Source organism: Dromiciops gliroides, chromosome 2 (genome assembly GCF_019393635.1).
Source record: "Dromiciops gliroides isolate mDroGli1 chromosome 2, mDroGli1.pri, whole genome shotgun sequence".
Classification (NCBI taxonomy): Eukaryota; Metazoa; Chordata; class Mammalia; order Microbiotheria; family Microbiotheriidae; genus Dromiciops; species Dromiciops gliroides.
In genome coordinates, this window is record NC_057862.1 from 193,771,877 (window position 1) to 193,786,476 (window position 14,600).

Below are 14,600 nucleotides of genomic sequence, written 5' to 3' on the forward strand. Positions count from 1 at the left end.
CAAATGTAGAGGCCACAGTGGACAACATTAGACTACCAGTGGAATGTGAGAAATCATCCAAGGACAGCAGTGATGAGCAGATTATTATGCCTAAACTGACCAGGGGCTCATCAAAGTTTGGAGGGACCTCTGCCATTCCATCAGTGTATCCAAAAGCAAATGTAGAGGACATTAGACTATCAAAGGAGTGTGGGAAATCCTCAAAGGACAGCACCAATGAGCAGATTATTATGCCTAAACTGACCAGGGTCTCAGAACTTTGGGGGACCTCTGCCACCCCATCCACATATCCAAAAGTGAAGATAGAGACCACAGTGGACAACATTAGACTATTAGAGGAGTGTGGAAAGTCTTCAAAGGATGGCACCAATGAGGCTTTTTCTGGGACCCCTAAGCAGCCTCACTGCAACCAGAGAGATCAGCTAGAGTTAGCTAGGACTCCGGATGAAGATGAGTTACAAGTGCATTTTATGCAAAATAAATCCACAAAGGGGCACATCCAGGGGGCATCTCCAGGTACTGCATCAGGAAAGCAGCCTGATAAGAATAATCCACTGGCAAAGCTGTATGTGGCAGATGGTCTCCAGTTAATGAAAGATGCTACTACGCCTAGCAGAGAGCCAGAACGTGACTCAGTACTGTCCTTCAGCACCATGACTAGCCCAGGCATTACCAAATCCAGACATATGCACACAGCAGGTGAGAAGCTGACAGGGGACTTTGATCCTGAAGCCTTCTCTGAAAGCTCAGACAGGAAGGAAGAGATTATTAGGTCATCTCCTGGAGGTCTTTGGGCTGCAACAAGCCTGCTTTTCTCATCAGCCTTGAAGGAGAACAAGAGGGATGAGCCATCACAGCAGCAGCTGCTTACACCTCTCCATGTCATCTCTGACAGCAGAGTAATTCAACAGGAACTGAACCAGTCCTTGCCATCTAAACAGAGAGAGGCATGTTCACAGGTGGAGAGAACTAGCCTAGGGAACAAGGAGAGCATCCGCAGGGCTTGGGAAAGGTTCAGATCTCAAGGCACAGCTTATGAGAGCTTGTGTGGTGGGGACTTGGGCAACTCTTCAGAGGCAATGGTTGACCTACAAACCCATTGGGGAACTTCCATTCAATCCCCCTGGAAAGACGCCCCTCTCCATGCAGGATCTGGGATATCAGCTGCCGAAATGTCTTGTGTGATGGCGAATTCTACTCTGCTGTGGCCTGTTTTCATGTCCCAAGGAGGCTTTCACATCAGAGAGCAGCCAGTCTCTTGTGAGGCAGAGGTAGTTAAGGCTGAAGAACTGCCATGCTTTGACAATCCATTGGCAGCCTTGGACATCAAACAGCCAGGAAGTCTTCCTGCTCATCCAAGATGTGTCCATTCTCCAGTATTAGGACAAAGGAGGGCAAGTCACAAACAAGATATGGTCTCCTCTGAAACAGTAGAGGGAGGCAGTACAGGGGATGTCCTGACACAGTGCCCAGATTTGAAAGGGATTACCCCATCCGGGCAGTCTGTAGCCTATGGTGTTGGTAGCAACTGTCAAAGACCAACTTCCCTCCTTGATCAAAGTCTTACCCCAGAATTTGTTGGGGAGATGGAGCACTGCCCAGAAGGAAGCCTGGTTCAAAGTAACCTAGAGACTTCTAAAAGCAGTGTTATATTTAGACCATCAGCATGCCAGCGAGGGACCGTGGCTTCTCTTTCCAGGCCACCATGCACATCTCAACAAGGCGTTGCTTGGATCGATTCGTCATCTTTGACCAATTATCTGTTTTCTGAAAGTAGGGATCCTGAGAAGCGGCTTCCCCGGTCAGCATCAGACACCATGCTCCCAGTTTTCCTGGTGTCTTCCAAGCTCAATGCAGGCTGCCAATCCGGAGAGCCCAACGTACCTTTGGCACATAACCTAGATCTCAGAGACCAGCGAGAACTGAGACTGGCAGCTTCCAACACCAGTTTATTAAGTACAGAAAGCCCTGGCAGAGAAGACATTAAGAAGAAAGTCACTATCAAGCCTGAAATGACTTCTTTACCTGTCAGGACCTATCCTGAGAAGTGGGAGGATCTCCAGGAGAAGCACAGAGCTAGTCAGGATGAATGGGAATTCCCTCCCGGTACTGAGTCAGGGCACCATGCAGCAGCAGGGAGGCTAGAAGCAATGCGTGCAAGCAAAGGCATTCTAGAGGCTGAGCCTATAGTTGGGCCTCCACACATTAGTTCAGGAAATTCTGGTGGGCACCTTGCCCAAGGACCACCAAAGGATCCCAGAGATCACAGTATCCCTATTCCCTACCCTAGGACAAAAATAGGTAAAAAGTGTATCTTTAGCAACCTTCCGGACATTCTGTGGAAGAAGGATGAGAATGAGAATGAGCAGCTCTCAAGCGATGTTGGCAACACTGTGTGGGACAGAACCAGTGGTCAAGCCAGCCCCTGGGGATCCAGAGTTAGCCTGAGGACTGAGGGAAAGGTATCAAGGTCTGAAAGACTCAGATTTCTTTTGAAGAGAAATGATGGCTCTTGTGATGTGCAGGGACCTTGCCCACTGCCAGAGGGCTTACAGGATAATCCTGATAGCAGCTGTCAGTCTGTTGCTTTTTCCTTTAGCCCTGAACATTCTCTGAAAGACTTCCCCACCCTGAAGCTCTCTGTAGGCACTTCTCTGCAGAAGCTGAACATGAGCGTGGAGCCTCCTTCTCCCACAGAAGATGAGGAGAGTCGTGGGACCGAGAGGCTGTACCTCAGTGACCTCTCCCAAGTTGAATCTGAAATGATGATGCCAATGGAATTGGGGAAATTTCCAAGATCTGCAGATTGTGGTGGTCAGACAATTTTATCAAATTACAACTCAGAAGCCCCCAGCCCCCAGCCCCTAGAGCCTGCCACTGCTCCCTACCCAGTCTCTTCGACTCTCTCGGCTGTGCCAGTCCCAGAAGATAGATCATCAGACAGCCATCCCAAGAACAAAAGCTGGTCGGCATTGGAGAATGTCGATGCGATGCATTTCACATCTAGTGATATAAACCCCTTCCTTCAATCCTGGAAGCAGGAGGGGCCTGGGAGGATTGGCTGGAAGCAATATGGGTTTGGCAGTGCCAGTGACATCTCCTGCAGCCAGATTTCATGGAGTCTAGAAACCCAGAGAGCCGTTCGTTGCTCCAGTGTAGACAATGGCCCGGACACTCCAAGCTCTCCTTTCCATTCTCACCTCAGTTCATATGCCAACACCCATGGGCTGTCCAGCACCCTCAGTAGCATTGAGGATCCTCATGGCGTGGAGGAAGAAAGGAAGGCGTACAAGGCTTCTGGTGTTTTCAGGAACCGGCGTGGTTTCTCTGATACATCCGTGATAGCACCCTCAGCCAGGAACTTAGACAAGGGGAGTGAGGGCCTACCTGAAGACAGCAAACTGCCTCAGGATGAGAGTGCTTCCCTGGAGCAGGGGAGTGGCTTGGGGCAGATGGATGACATCGAGCCGCTGTCCCCTGCCAAGTCTGAGTCTTGGCCAAATACCAGCATAGCCACCTCTGAGCAGGGGACGGTGCCCCCAGCTCCGACTCTGCCACAGCAGATTCACGTGCACTGTCAGGGCTGCGTGGATGTCACTCACCCAAACCCAGAGGCTACTGCCTTTATGTCACACCCACCTCCAGCGGCATGGACCAACATGCAGAACCTGTCGATGCACCTTTCTCAGCTCTTACACAACACCTCGGAGCTGCTGGGGAACCTCACCCATCAGGGGACAGCCGAGAGGGAGCCGTGTGTGAAGGCCGAGGTCCTCGAAGAGGCCCCCAGGGCGGTGACCGTGGACAGCAGCACTCAGACCACAGTGGATGTGGGCATCCAGACTGATGAGATGAACCTGGCCCTACAGGATGTCTCCCTCCATTCCCCTGCGGAGAGCAAGTTAGCCAGTGCTCAGGAAGTAAATGTGACTGCTCCAAAATGGAGCACCATGGGTGGGATGGATGCCCTCGACACTCCTCAGGAGAAGGTGGACCACCCCCCGGAGCTTCAGGAGAAAGGGTCTGAAGACACAGGTGAGGAAGATCAGACTTCTTCCAGCCCTGAGAGCCAGAAGCGTGACGTCACTCCGCAGAACTCCTCAGGTACCTCCCACCATAGCCTCGGTTTTCAGAAACACTCCCCAACCCAGGACCAGTTAAGTCTCCAAGCTTCCTCTGCTACCTCTCCAACCCCCAGTTCCCAGACGGATGGCTCCTCTTGCACAGCGGTCACTAGCCCAACTTCACACACTGTGTCCTCTGCCAGAGGCTCGTCTCCTCAGGAAGGAGGGTCCCTTAATGAATCCAGAACCCAGAAGGACAAGAAAGCAGGTTACAAGAGCATCCTGTTGGTGGACAGGGCTTCTTCCCCTATCCTAACCCTCAGTGCCAGCACTCAGGGCCCCCATTCCCCTTCCTCCAATCCTCCTTGCCTCAAGGCTTCACACTCTCATTCCACCATATACCATCAGAAGCCCGGAGATGCCCACGTGACCCCATTGAACGATTCTTCCCAAGCCTGCGGTGAAGGGGAGACCAGGAATATTTCTGGAGATAGTGAGCAGTCCACAGGAAAGAAGGTGATCAAAGGATCTCCCACATGCAGCCCCCCTGGGACCTTGCGGCAGAGCCTGTGGCTTCAAGGCAGCTCGTCCTCCATATCCACAGGACCCTTGAATCACCCCCAGCAGTTGCAGGTGCGGGCCTCCTTGGGGCTTCTGGGCTGGAAAGAACAACTGACTGGTGGAAAGAAACAGCACAGCTCCTGGGAGAGGCCTTTCTACCTGTCCCTGCCCTCCGCAGGGTTGAGCCCCACTGAGGGCCAGTCGGAAGCCTCAAACACCAGTAACTTTGTGGCGGAGGTGGCCTTAGAAGCGGCCAGCCCGGTCCTGGTTCAGCTGGCTAGCCGGAGCACGAGTTGGTGTCAGAAGAGGGTGGGCACTGGCGCTGACTCCTCAGAGCAGCTCTTGAAGTCCTCTCCCCCTTCGGAGGGCCCCTCCTGGGGGGGAGCTGTCAACCATTGTCCTGGCCCTTTCTCCATTTCCGAAGTCAGCGTGGCTCCAGGACTTGACAGCATAGCCAGGGACAGCCAGTCGGAAGTCCTGCTGAGGTCCTGCACCCAGAAGGCCCTGACTTCTGAGCCCAGGAATTACACCCTGAGGGACCTTCCCATCCACAACAAGTTCAGCAACTGGTGCGGGGTTCAGGGGCGCTCCCCAGATGGGATTGTCCCTGTGGAAGAAGTGATGAATGTTGACAGCACCAGTTCTGATGGGCTGGAGGAGAAACCGGCTCCGCCCTGCGAGCACCTGAACCAGGTGCCTGAGCAGCTGCAGAGGGAACAGATACAGGTGCTGGCTGGGGTCCCATTGGAACTGGGGCCGCAGACACCACCCCTCAGTGTAGAGCTGGCTGAAGCCAAGCTTCTCTATGGCCTTGGAGAGACTGACGCTCTGCTCAGGGTGATGCAGAGTGGAACTGGAGAGGCTCTGGTTCCCATCACCCCAACGAGCTCACACCGGGAAGAAATGTACTTTCGGTAAGTCAAAGAAGGCAGCGTGATGTAGTGGATGGGAGACTGGTCTCGAACCAAGAAGACCCGGGTGGGTTCATGGCTTGCCCCTGACATCCCTGCTGTGTCCTGGCCATCAAAGTCACTTCTTTATGGCTCCAGGCCATTGGTGTCGAATGGGGCCACTAAGCCATTTCTTTTTTTTGTGTGTGTGAGGCAATTGGGGTTAAGTGACTTGCCCAGGGTCACACAGCTAGTAAGTGTTAAGTGTCTGAGGCCAGCTGGATTTGAACTCAGGTCCTCCTGACTCCAGGGCTGGTGCTCTATCCATTGTACCACCTAGCTGCCCCCACTAAGCCATTTCTAAGGATCTCTGTGGGCCACCTGTTAACTTAGTTTCAAAATGTAATGTTATCAATGTTTTATTATATTTTTATTTATTTTGTTAAATATTTCCCAATTACATTTTAGTCTGGTTTGGGCTACATGCTGGTCTGTGGGCCACCTGCAGCTCACAGTCCCTGGTGTAACTCCTCCTTTTAAATTTTTTTTTTTGTGGGGCAGTGAGGGTTAAGTGACTTGCCCAGGGTCACACAGCTAGTAAGTGTCAAGTGTCTGAGGCTGGATTTGAACTCGGGTCCTCCTGAATACAGGGCTAGTGCTCTATCCACTGCACCACCTAGCAGCCCCCTGATCCTGTACCTGGGATGGTGGGTCCAATTTGAACCATCCTCTTAAGCCTTCATTCACATTGAATGGTCTGCAGACCACCATGTAGAGGGGATGAGTGTGAGTTCTGGCCTCAGTGCCCCCAGATTCAAGATTGGTGAGAGGTTTGGTCCAGGGTGAGCTTCAACTCTCCTACTTGGGGTAGAGGAAGGATGGGTGCTAGAGAGTTGCAGATGACTCTGTCCCCTTCCTCCCTTAGGCACTTGAAGACCGTTGAGGTGATCCGGAGAGAAAGGTCAGATCGACTTCAGAACTTCCGTCGGACGCGCAGCCTCAGCCCTATGAAGCAGCTCAGCCTCCTGCCCACCTCAGAAGCACTCATCCGAGACCCTGACCTGCCTAGCCGTCGGCGAGAATACCTGCAGCAGCTTAGAAAAGATGTTGTGGAGACCACTAGGTAAGGACAAGCCCAGAACTCCACCAAGAGGGGTTGGGAATGCAGGGTTTTTATCATGTTGGCCATAGTGGAGGACTCTTAAGATTGGCTTGCTTTCTTTTTTTTGGAAAGAGGCATTCCTGAAGTCTTCCCTTCTACTCTTGTCTCTGTTGAAGAGAGAAAGCAAACTGGAAGAAAGGGATAGGTGTAAGAAAGGACAGGGTGTCTTTGTGTGTGTATGCATATCCATACATATATACTTATGTATACGTATTGTTGTTGAGTTGTTCCAGTCATGTCCAACTCTTCATGACCCCATTTGGGGTTTTCTTGGCAGAGATACTGGAGTGGTTTGCCATTTCCTTCTCCAGCTCATTTTTACAGATGAGGAAACTGAGGCAAATAGGGTTAAATGACTTTCCCAGGGTCATATAACTAGTGTGTGTGGGAGGCCAGGTTTGAACTCCGGAAGATGAGTCTTCCTGACTCGAGGCCCAGCACTTCTATGTAGTGCATCACCTAGCTGCCCCATATATATGCATATATGTATGTATGTGCATATATGTATGTATGTGCATATATGTATGTGTATAAGGATATACATGTGCACACACATACACCTATGTCTATATGTGTAATACACGTGCCATTCATTACGCATAATAATATATGGATAATACATCCCACATATGTATAATATACATATATGAAAAAGATGGGAAAAGGAGATAGAGTTGAATGAAGCAGAAAGAGAAATGACAAGGGAGTTGTTATGAGGACAGGGCAAATGGAGTGGATTCAGATGGGCTTCGTTTCAATCACCTATGGCCTAGAGGTTTGGGAAACCAAATTTGGGTCTCGGATTCCTGAGTTCTCTTGAAGCCTTTGTGTCTGGCTTTTCCAGCTGTGGGCCCCAAGTCCCAGGCCAGTTCTTTGAGCTCCTTTGTGTTCTTCTGCACACCTGGGAAGAGACCCCAAAGTTATTGTGGTCGGCTGAGGTGCCGAGTGAGGGAAGTGGCATCTCAGAGATGCTTCCTGATTATGTGAAGAGCTTGGCATTTCCTCTTGCACCTGCCAAGGATATCAACACACAGGTCCACATGGGGTGTGCAGAATAGGGTTGAGTCAGGGCTGCTTGTCTGTCCTCCTTGTGTGGAGGAAAGTCATCCTAATAAGCCTCTCTCCCCCTGAGGAACCTGGAGTCTGTGTCAGATGCCCGAAGCCACCAGCCATCTGACATAGAGGTGCTGCTCCGAGACTACCAGCGGGCCCGAGAAGAGACCAAGATGGAGATTGCAAGAGCACGAGACCGGCTGCGGGAACGAGCCGAGCAGGAGAAGCAACGCATCCGCCAGCAGATAGTGTCCCAACTGCAGCGGGTGTGTGTGTGCGTGTGCGCGTGTGTGCGTGTACGCATATGTGTGCATGTGTGTGCGCATGTGTGGGTGTGTGTGTGACGGTGGGGCCCTGAGCTAGCATCCGTGTTTCTCTAGCGTGTCTCCCTTTGGCTATCTCTGGTGCCTCGGAGGGTTGGAATCACAGCCTCACGGACCCACCTGTCGAGGGGGAGTTGTGAGGAGCTTTGGAATTGGGTGGGAGCTCCCAGGGATGGTTGACCAATGCCCTTCCCTCCCCAGGAAGAAGCCAAACTGCAAACCCTGGTCAGTGTGAGCACCCTGTGCACCACGAGCTCTGTGGACAGCCTCTCCTCCAGCCCTACCTCCGGTTATGATAGCAGCAACCTAACTTTAGCAAGCCAGAGCCAGCCTCTAGACAAGCAGGTGAGGGAGAAGGAGGAGGGTGGTGACACCGAGCCAGCGGCGAGGCAGACGGCAAAGTGCCCAGGCAGTGTCTCCAGCTGGGACAGATTCAGCTGGGTTTCTGCTTGATGGCAATTGGGGAGGTACCATTTTGGGTTTTGGTCTTGGTTGTTTTCTGTCTGTGTCTACCCCTGGTGTATTCAGTCTCTCCCCGCCCCCCCCCCCCAATTCCCTGCCTCTTCCTTGCTGCCTTGCAAACCAGAGTCAGAGAGCACAGAAGGGGAGGTAGTTGGTCAGCAGCCTGGGTCACGGCAAAGAGGTCAGAGGATTAGGACCAGAAAAAAAGAGACTGACAGATATGGCTTCAGGAATGTGGTTGGTGGCCTCTAAGAGGATGGGGTGGGGGCGGGGCAAGTACACCTCGAATCAGAAGGATGGCTCTCTCCTAAAGGGCGGTCCCATTCATCTGTTCTACTCAGTTTGCTTCCCACCTCAGTGCCACCTCCCCTCCAAACCCCCTCTCTGCTCCCTGCCACAGTGGCCGAGGAGGGCAGGGAGGAGAGTGGCTCCTTCCCCGACTAGCCCTGGTTGCTTCAGCCAGCCCCATTTGTTGGTGTGAACCTGAGGCCAGTACGGGAGGCTTTGGGGAGTGGCTGGTTAGTGCCCAGAGACATGGACCTGTGGCGGCCATAAGGGACCTGGGACTAGAGAGCAGATTGTCCTATAACTTTTATACTCTTCCCTCCAGTTCTGAGGAGTCTCTGGGGCCCGTGTCTCTGTCCTTTAGGTGAATGCTAACTTATCTTGCTTCAAAGAGACCACTGGAGGGGATGTGCGGGGCCGTTCTCTGGTGAGAAACCATCAGCTGTACCTGACCAGGCCTGCACAGAAGCCCTTACGTCTCAGTAAGTAGGGAAGAAGGCTGGGGTCCCGTTGTGTTGGTTTTGGGGGGTGTTTCCTGGGAGACCCTGAAGAGGGCTAGGGAAGCACTAGCTTCTAGAGTGCTCTCTGCTCCAGAGTTCATCCCTTCAGTTTGCTGGCCCTAATCCTTATCTGTTTCCTTCCCTCTCAGAGCCTGGAGGCGAAAGCCATTGCAGCTCCTTAGATGGCCCCCCGAAGTCCCTTATCAGCCAGTCGAACTCAGACAGCTGCCTCTCTACCTCCCCAGGCACCCTCTATCATGATCTGGTCAAGCACATCCTGGCAAGCACAATGGCTGAAGTGAGCGTTCAGCTGCCAGACTTTTTTTTTCTAGAGGAGAGGAATGAGAATGGGGAAAAGGAAGGGAAAGGGCTTTAGAACAGGCTGGGAGAAGAGGTGCCCAGGAAATGGGATTGTATTGCAAGGGAGCCATATTGGGCAGTGCCTGGCAACTCAGCCTGCCCGTTGTCTACTTCCAGGTGATGGCTGCCTGTTCCGACAACCTCCAAAATCTCTTCAGCTGCCAGGCCACTGCAGGCTGGAAGTGAGTTCCTATGACTTTTTTTTTTTTTTTTTTTTTTTTTTTTTAGTGAGGCAATTGGGGTTAAATGACTTGCCCAGGGTCACACAGCTAGTAAGTGTTAAGTGTCTGAGGCCGGATTTGAACTCAGGTACTCCTGAATCCAGGGCTGGTGCTCTATCTACTGCGCCACCTAGCTGCCCCCCTATGACTTCTTTATCCTGGGCTTCCCAAGAACAGAATTTGGCACTGATATTTCCCTATCACTTTCTCTATGACCCCACCGTTCCATGGTTGTGATTGAAGACCCCTACCTTCCTGATTCTGATTTTTGCCTCGAATACCCCACTAAGGCTTCTTTTCATAATTTTGAATTTTTCTTTTATTTAACAGCATTTATTCTCTGTCCCTCTCATTTTCTCTCATCTTTTCCCTCCTCCCCCAGCAAAAGGAAAAAAAAAATCTCTTACAACAAATAACCATAGTCTAGAAAAACAGATTCCCCCACACTGGCCATACCCCAAAGTGTATGTCTCATTTGGCACCTTGAGTCTCTTTCCTCTCTGTCGAGAATCTGTTCAGTGGTTCATCATTGGGCTCGTTGCATTGATTAATTTCTTTAAAGTCTTTCAAAAGTTCACTAAAAAAAAAAAAAAAACAACCCAAAACAATGTTGGGGCAGCTAGATGGCGCAGTGGATAGAGCACAGGCCCTGGATTCAGGAGTACCTGAGTTCAAATCCGGCCTCAGACACTCAACACTTACTAGCTGTGTGACTCTGGGCAAGTCACTTAACCCCAGTTGCCCTGCAAAAAACAAAGAAACAAACAATGTTAAGAATGGACACAGTTTGTCTAATTGTGTTTTTCTCTGCACCAGTTCATTCAGGTCTTCTCAGTCTTCCCTTTCATCATTTCTCATGTCACAGCAGTATGCCATTCTATCCATATGCCATGATTTGTTCGGCTCTTCTCCAGTTGTCCAGGACATCCCTCCCCCACAACCCCTACTCCCTGGCCTCAGTTTCCAGTTCTTTGCAAGCACAAAAAGAGCTGCTATAAATACTTTTGTACATTCAAGTCCTTTTGTCTTCCTGGCCTCTTAGTGGTGTCACTGGGACAATGGTCATGAGAAGTTAAGTAGCTTTTTTGGGCATGGCTCCAAATTGCTTTTCAGAATGGCTTAGAACAGTTTACAGTTTGACCAGCAAGCATGTCAGTGTGCCTATTTTCCCGCAGCCCCTCCAGAATTTGTCATTTCCCTTTTTTGGTCAGTTTTGCCAATGTGATAGGTATATACTTCTTTTAATTATTAGTGAATTGCTGTATTTCTTCATACAGCTATTGCTAGCTTGGATTTCTTTCCTCTAGAATTGTCTGGTTTTTGAGCATTTATCAATTAGAAATGTCTTTTATTCCTGAAAATGTGAATCAGTTCCTCATACATCATGGAGATGAGACCTTCATTAATGAAACTTGCATAGGTTTCTTGGGGCCCATTTTTAATGACCTCAATCCATCTTCCCCCATCCCCCCTTGCCTCTCTCCTCTCACTCAGGTACCAGGGTGAAGAAAAGGATGTGCTAACATACTATAAGGGGTTTCCCTCTGCTACTCGGCATGGTTTCTTGGGGGCTGGGGTGGTGCCTCAGCCCCTAGCTCGAGTCTGGGCAGCTGTGAGGGATCCTACCATGTGGACCTTGTATGACAAGTCCATCCAGACTGCCCAGTTGTACCAGAGGGTGACCAGCTCCATCAAATTGGGTGAGCCCAAGGCCACAGTGTGGCCTCACATTGGATACTATAGAGGCCGTTGTTTTATAGAGCAAGAAGGGAATCCTACAAGGATGAGGAAGAGGGGAGGACAGGGCAGGAACTGGGTAAAGGACCTTTTCCACTCTCAGGGGCTCATGGGATCTAAAGTGACAGATCTTCCATTTTCTTAATCTTGTGCTAAGTCTAATTTGGCTGAAGTGGGGAGGAAGGGGAAAGGGAACAAGCATTTATTAGGCACTGTCTTAAGCACGTTTCAAATATCTTATTTTATCCTTGCAACAACCCTGGGAGGTAGGTGGTGTGATTGTCACCATTTTATAAATGAGAAAACTGAGGCAAATAGGCAAAGTGAAGCCCAGGGGCACACATCTTGGAACTGTCTTGAGGCTCAATTTGAATTAAGGTCTTCCTGACTCATACCACTTATGTTAGCTAGCTGACTCATACCACTTATATACATACCACTGCTCCAAGCTGCCTCTGACTGAAGAGCAGTGGTTTCTGAAGGGCTGATGCTCTAGATTCAGTGCACAAGACAAGGGAGAGGGCAAAAAATGGGGAAAGGCCATGACTATCTCCTGACTTCTGCTCCTCACCCTTGCAGTGTACCTGGTCAGCAATACCTCGACGAGCTGCCTGAAGCAACCCCGGGATTTCTGCTGTGTCAGTGCTGAGGCCAAAGAGGTAAGGTTGCCTGGAAGGGGTGGGGAAGTTTCTGGGGGATCAGTCTTTGTGGGACGTGGAGAATGTGAGGCCAGGCAGGTGCAGAGAGGGCAGGGTGTCAGTCCTCACACTCACCACATTGTTCAAGGCAGCCAGTCATGGTAGAGCCCTACTGGCTGAAGCCAAGATGTGGACCCTCTCCCTGCCCCTCTGGGTTACAATCCAAAACCTTCTCTGTTCCCAGGGGCACCTGAGCATTATGGTAGCTCAGTCAGTGTATGACAAGTCAATGCCACGGCCCAGCAGAAACATGATCCGTGGGGAGATCTTGCCCAGTGCCTGGGTCCTGCAGCCTTACACTATGGATGGGAAGGAGGTTACTAAAGTCATTCATATGGTCCAGGTGAGCTGCTCACACCTTGTAGTTCTTTGGGGGCAGAACTTAACACTGGCCTAGGCCATGGCCTAGGATTGGCTCAACCTGGCCTCATAGATCTTGGCAGTAACTTGATTACTTGGTGGACATGTGTTCAGCTCCATCTCTGTGACTCTGGCCCATTAAGTGGAAAAAAAACCTGTGAGCCCCAAAGGAGTCCTGTGGTCCCACATTAGTTAAGGCTGAGGGGCTTCAATATTTCCTCATTAAGGAGACAATGGACCCTTCAGAGTGGGAAAGGGAACGACACCGTCTCTGTTCCCTTTCTGAACCAGGCCTTGTATCCTTTAGCTGCTCTCAGGCCTCCTGGGAAAGGGGTTATAGCCATTATGGTTCTGTGATGTGGGGGTGGAGAAGAGGCTTGTTTGGGACACAAAGGATGTAATAGTTTAGCCTGCCCTCAGCTCCAGTGCCCAGAACCCCATCCCAAGATCTAACTACTTGGCAACAAAGTCTGCTAAGGGGTCACAGAGAATAGCAGTATAAGCTATGGGTACAATAATTTTTTCTTCAGATATGATGACTTAGGGTTCCTACCCAGGAGTTGTGTCATTCTATCTTGTCAGCATCAAGTATTCCCTTATCTGCCTTTCTTATTTCAGGTGGAACTGGGGGCTCCAGGCCTCCCTGCTGGGCTGCTGACTCACTGTGCCAAGCAACAGCCATTGGTAATAGCAAACCTGGCTTCCTTTCTCTGTGGTTAATACCAGACTCAGAGATGGTTCTACTGAGACAGGCCCAGAAGGTGGCCATGAAAAGACCCTGTAGCAGATTTATGGCACAGCATGGAGATGATGGGCCGCAGCGACAGTGGGATGGGGTAGTCAGCAGCTCAGTCCAGAGTTGTTGGCAAATAAACACGTTGCCACATGTGGCCCCACTGCAGAATGAGGGGGCCTGAACCTCGGCCCCGGCCGTGCAGTGAAGGAGCCACTTTTTCAGACCTAGTTACCTCTGCGTCAGTGGCCCAATCATATTTTGAGCCTCGTAAATAGTCCCGTCTCTCTCTGCCCCCTCTCCTCTCAGCCCACTCCCACAACTGCTTGTTTGGTTTTTGAGCCTGCAGACCAGGCTTGGCCCCACTTAACTGAGTGAGGAGAGCTCAGTGAAAGGGTGGGGAAGGGTGGCTTTCCCTAGTGAGGTTGGCAGACTTAATGACCACGTGTGGCTTGGGAAAGCAGGTATTGGCATCCAAGGCCCTGCTTCCTGCATTTAAAGAGGAAAGGAATGTGGTAGGGATGGGATGAAGCCCCTGAGAAACTAGATAGAATAAGAGCTTTGAAGAACAGACATGTTCTCACCAGGAAGACAGTTCAGAATCCAGTCTTAGACGTTGATAAATTTATGCTAATTTTATTAATTCCTCTCCCCTCAATCTTCCTTCCCTCCCTTTCTTCATAGGAGATGAGTGGCTTGTTTCCAGGGCTCTCTCCCTGCCTGTTCACTTTGGGTAATGGGATCAGTGTCAGGCAGAAGGGCTTCTCTGTATTCCAAGCAGAAAAAACCCTGACAGTCTTCTGATATCCCTCAAATAGATGCTCATTCTGCTTTAAAGCAATGGGCTTTTATTAATAATCAGTGTGGGGCCCTCAAGCAGGCAGAGTGGAGTCCTGGTCAGGAACCAGGGAGATATCTGAGAACTCATTCATTGGGAAAGGAGATGTCACCCCCACTGTCCCAAATTCAGCTTTAGTCTGGCCCTCACCCTGGCTTCCCCTTTCCTACATGGCTACCCCCCAAAGCGGGCAGGCCACTCCCTCATTCAGTACTGAATAGCTCCTGGTAACAGAGGGTTGTGCTGGGACTGACCAGCAGGGGGACAAGTGTGGGTAAAGGGTAAGTTTTGTACAGTGCAGCAAAATTTTATTTTTTTAAGGCTTTTACAGGCCCCCTTGTCTCACCTCCACA

At 50.7% G+C, this 14,600-nt stretch overlaps 1 protein-coding gene across 1 annotated transcript in view; it reads left to right on the forward strand.

Moving 5' to 3' along the window:
- Window positions 1–14,308, forward strand: part of STARD9 (StAR related lipid transfer domain containing 9) — a 145,443-nt gene extending 131,135 nt beyond the window's left edge. The window contains exons 24-34 of the mRNA XM_043983481.1: window positions 303–5,539; window positions 6,441–6,638; window positions 7,810–7,996; window positions 8,255–8,398; window positions 9,165–9,282; window positions 9,450–9,598; window positions 9,778–9,842; window positions 11,376–11,581; window positions 12,198–12,277; window positions 12,501–12,659; window positions 13,295–14,308. Of these exons, the coding sequence (XP_043839416.1) occupies window positions 303–5,539; window positions 6,441–6,638; window positions 7,810–7,996; window positions 8,255–8,398; window positions 9,165–9,282; window positions 9,450–9,598; window positions 9,778–9,842; window positions 11,376–11,581; window positions 12,198–12,277; window positions 12,501–12,659; window positions 13,295–13,396 (6,645 nt within the window). The 3' untranslated portion in view covers window positions 13,397–14,308. The remainder of the gene's footprint in view (window positions 1–302; window positions 5,540–6,440; window positions 6,639–7,809; window positions 7,997–8,254; window positions 8,399–9,164; window positions 9,283–9,449; window positions 9,599–9,777; window positions 9,843–11,375; window positions 11,582–12,197; window positions 12,278–12,500; window positions 12,660–13,294) is intronic.
- Window positions 14,309–14,600: the final 292 nt, after the last annotated feature.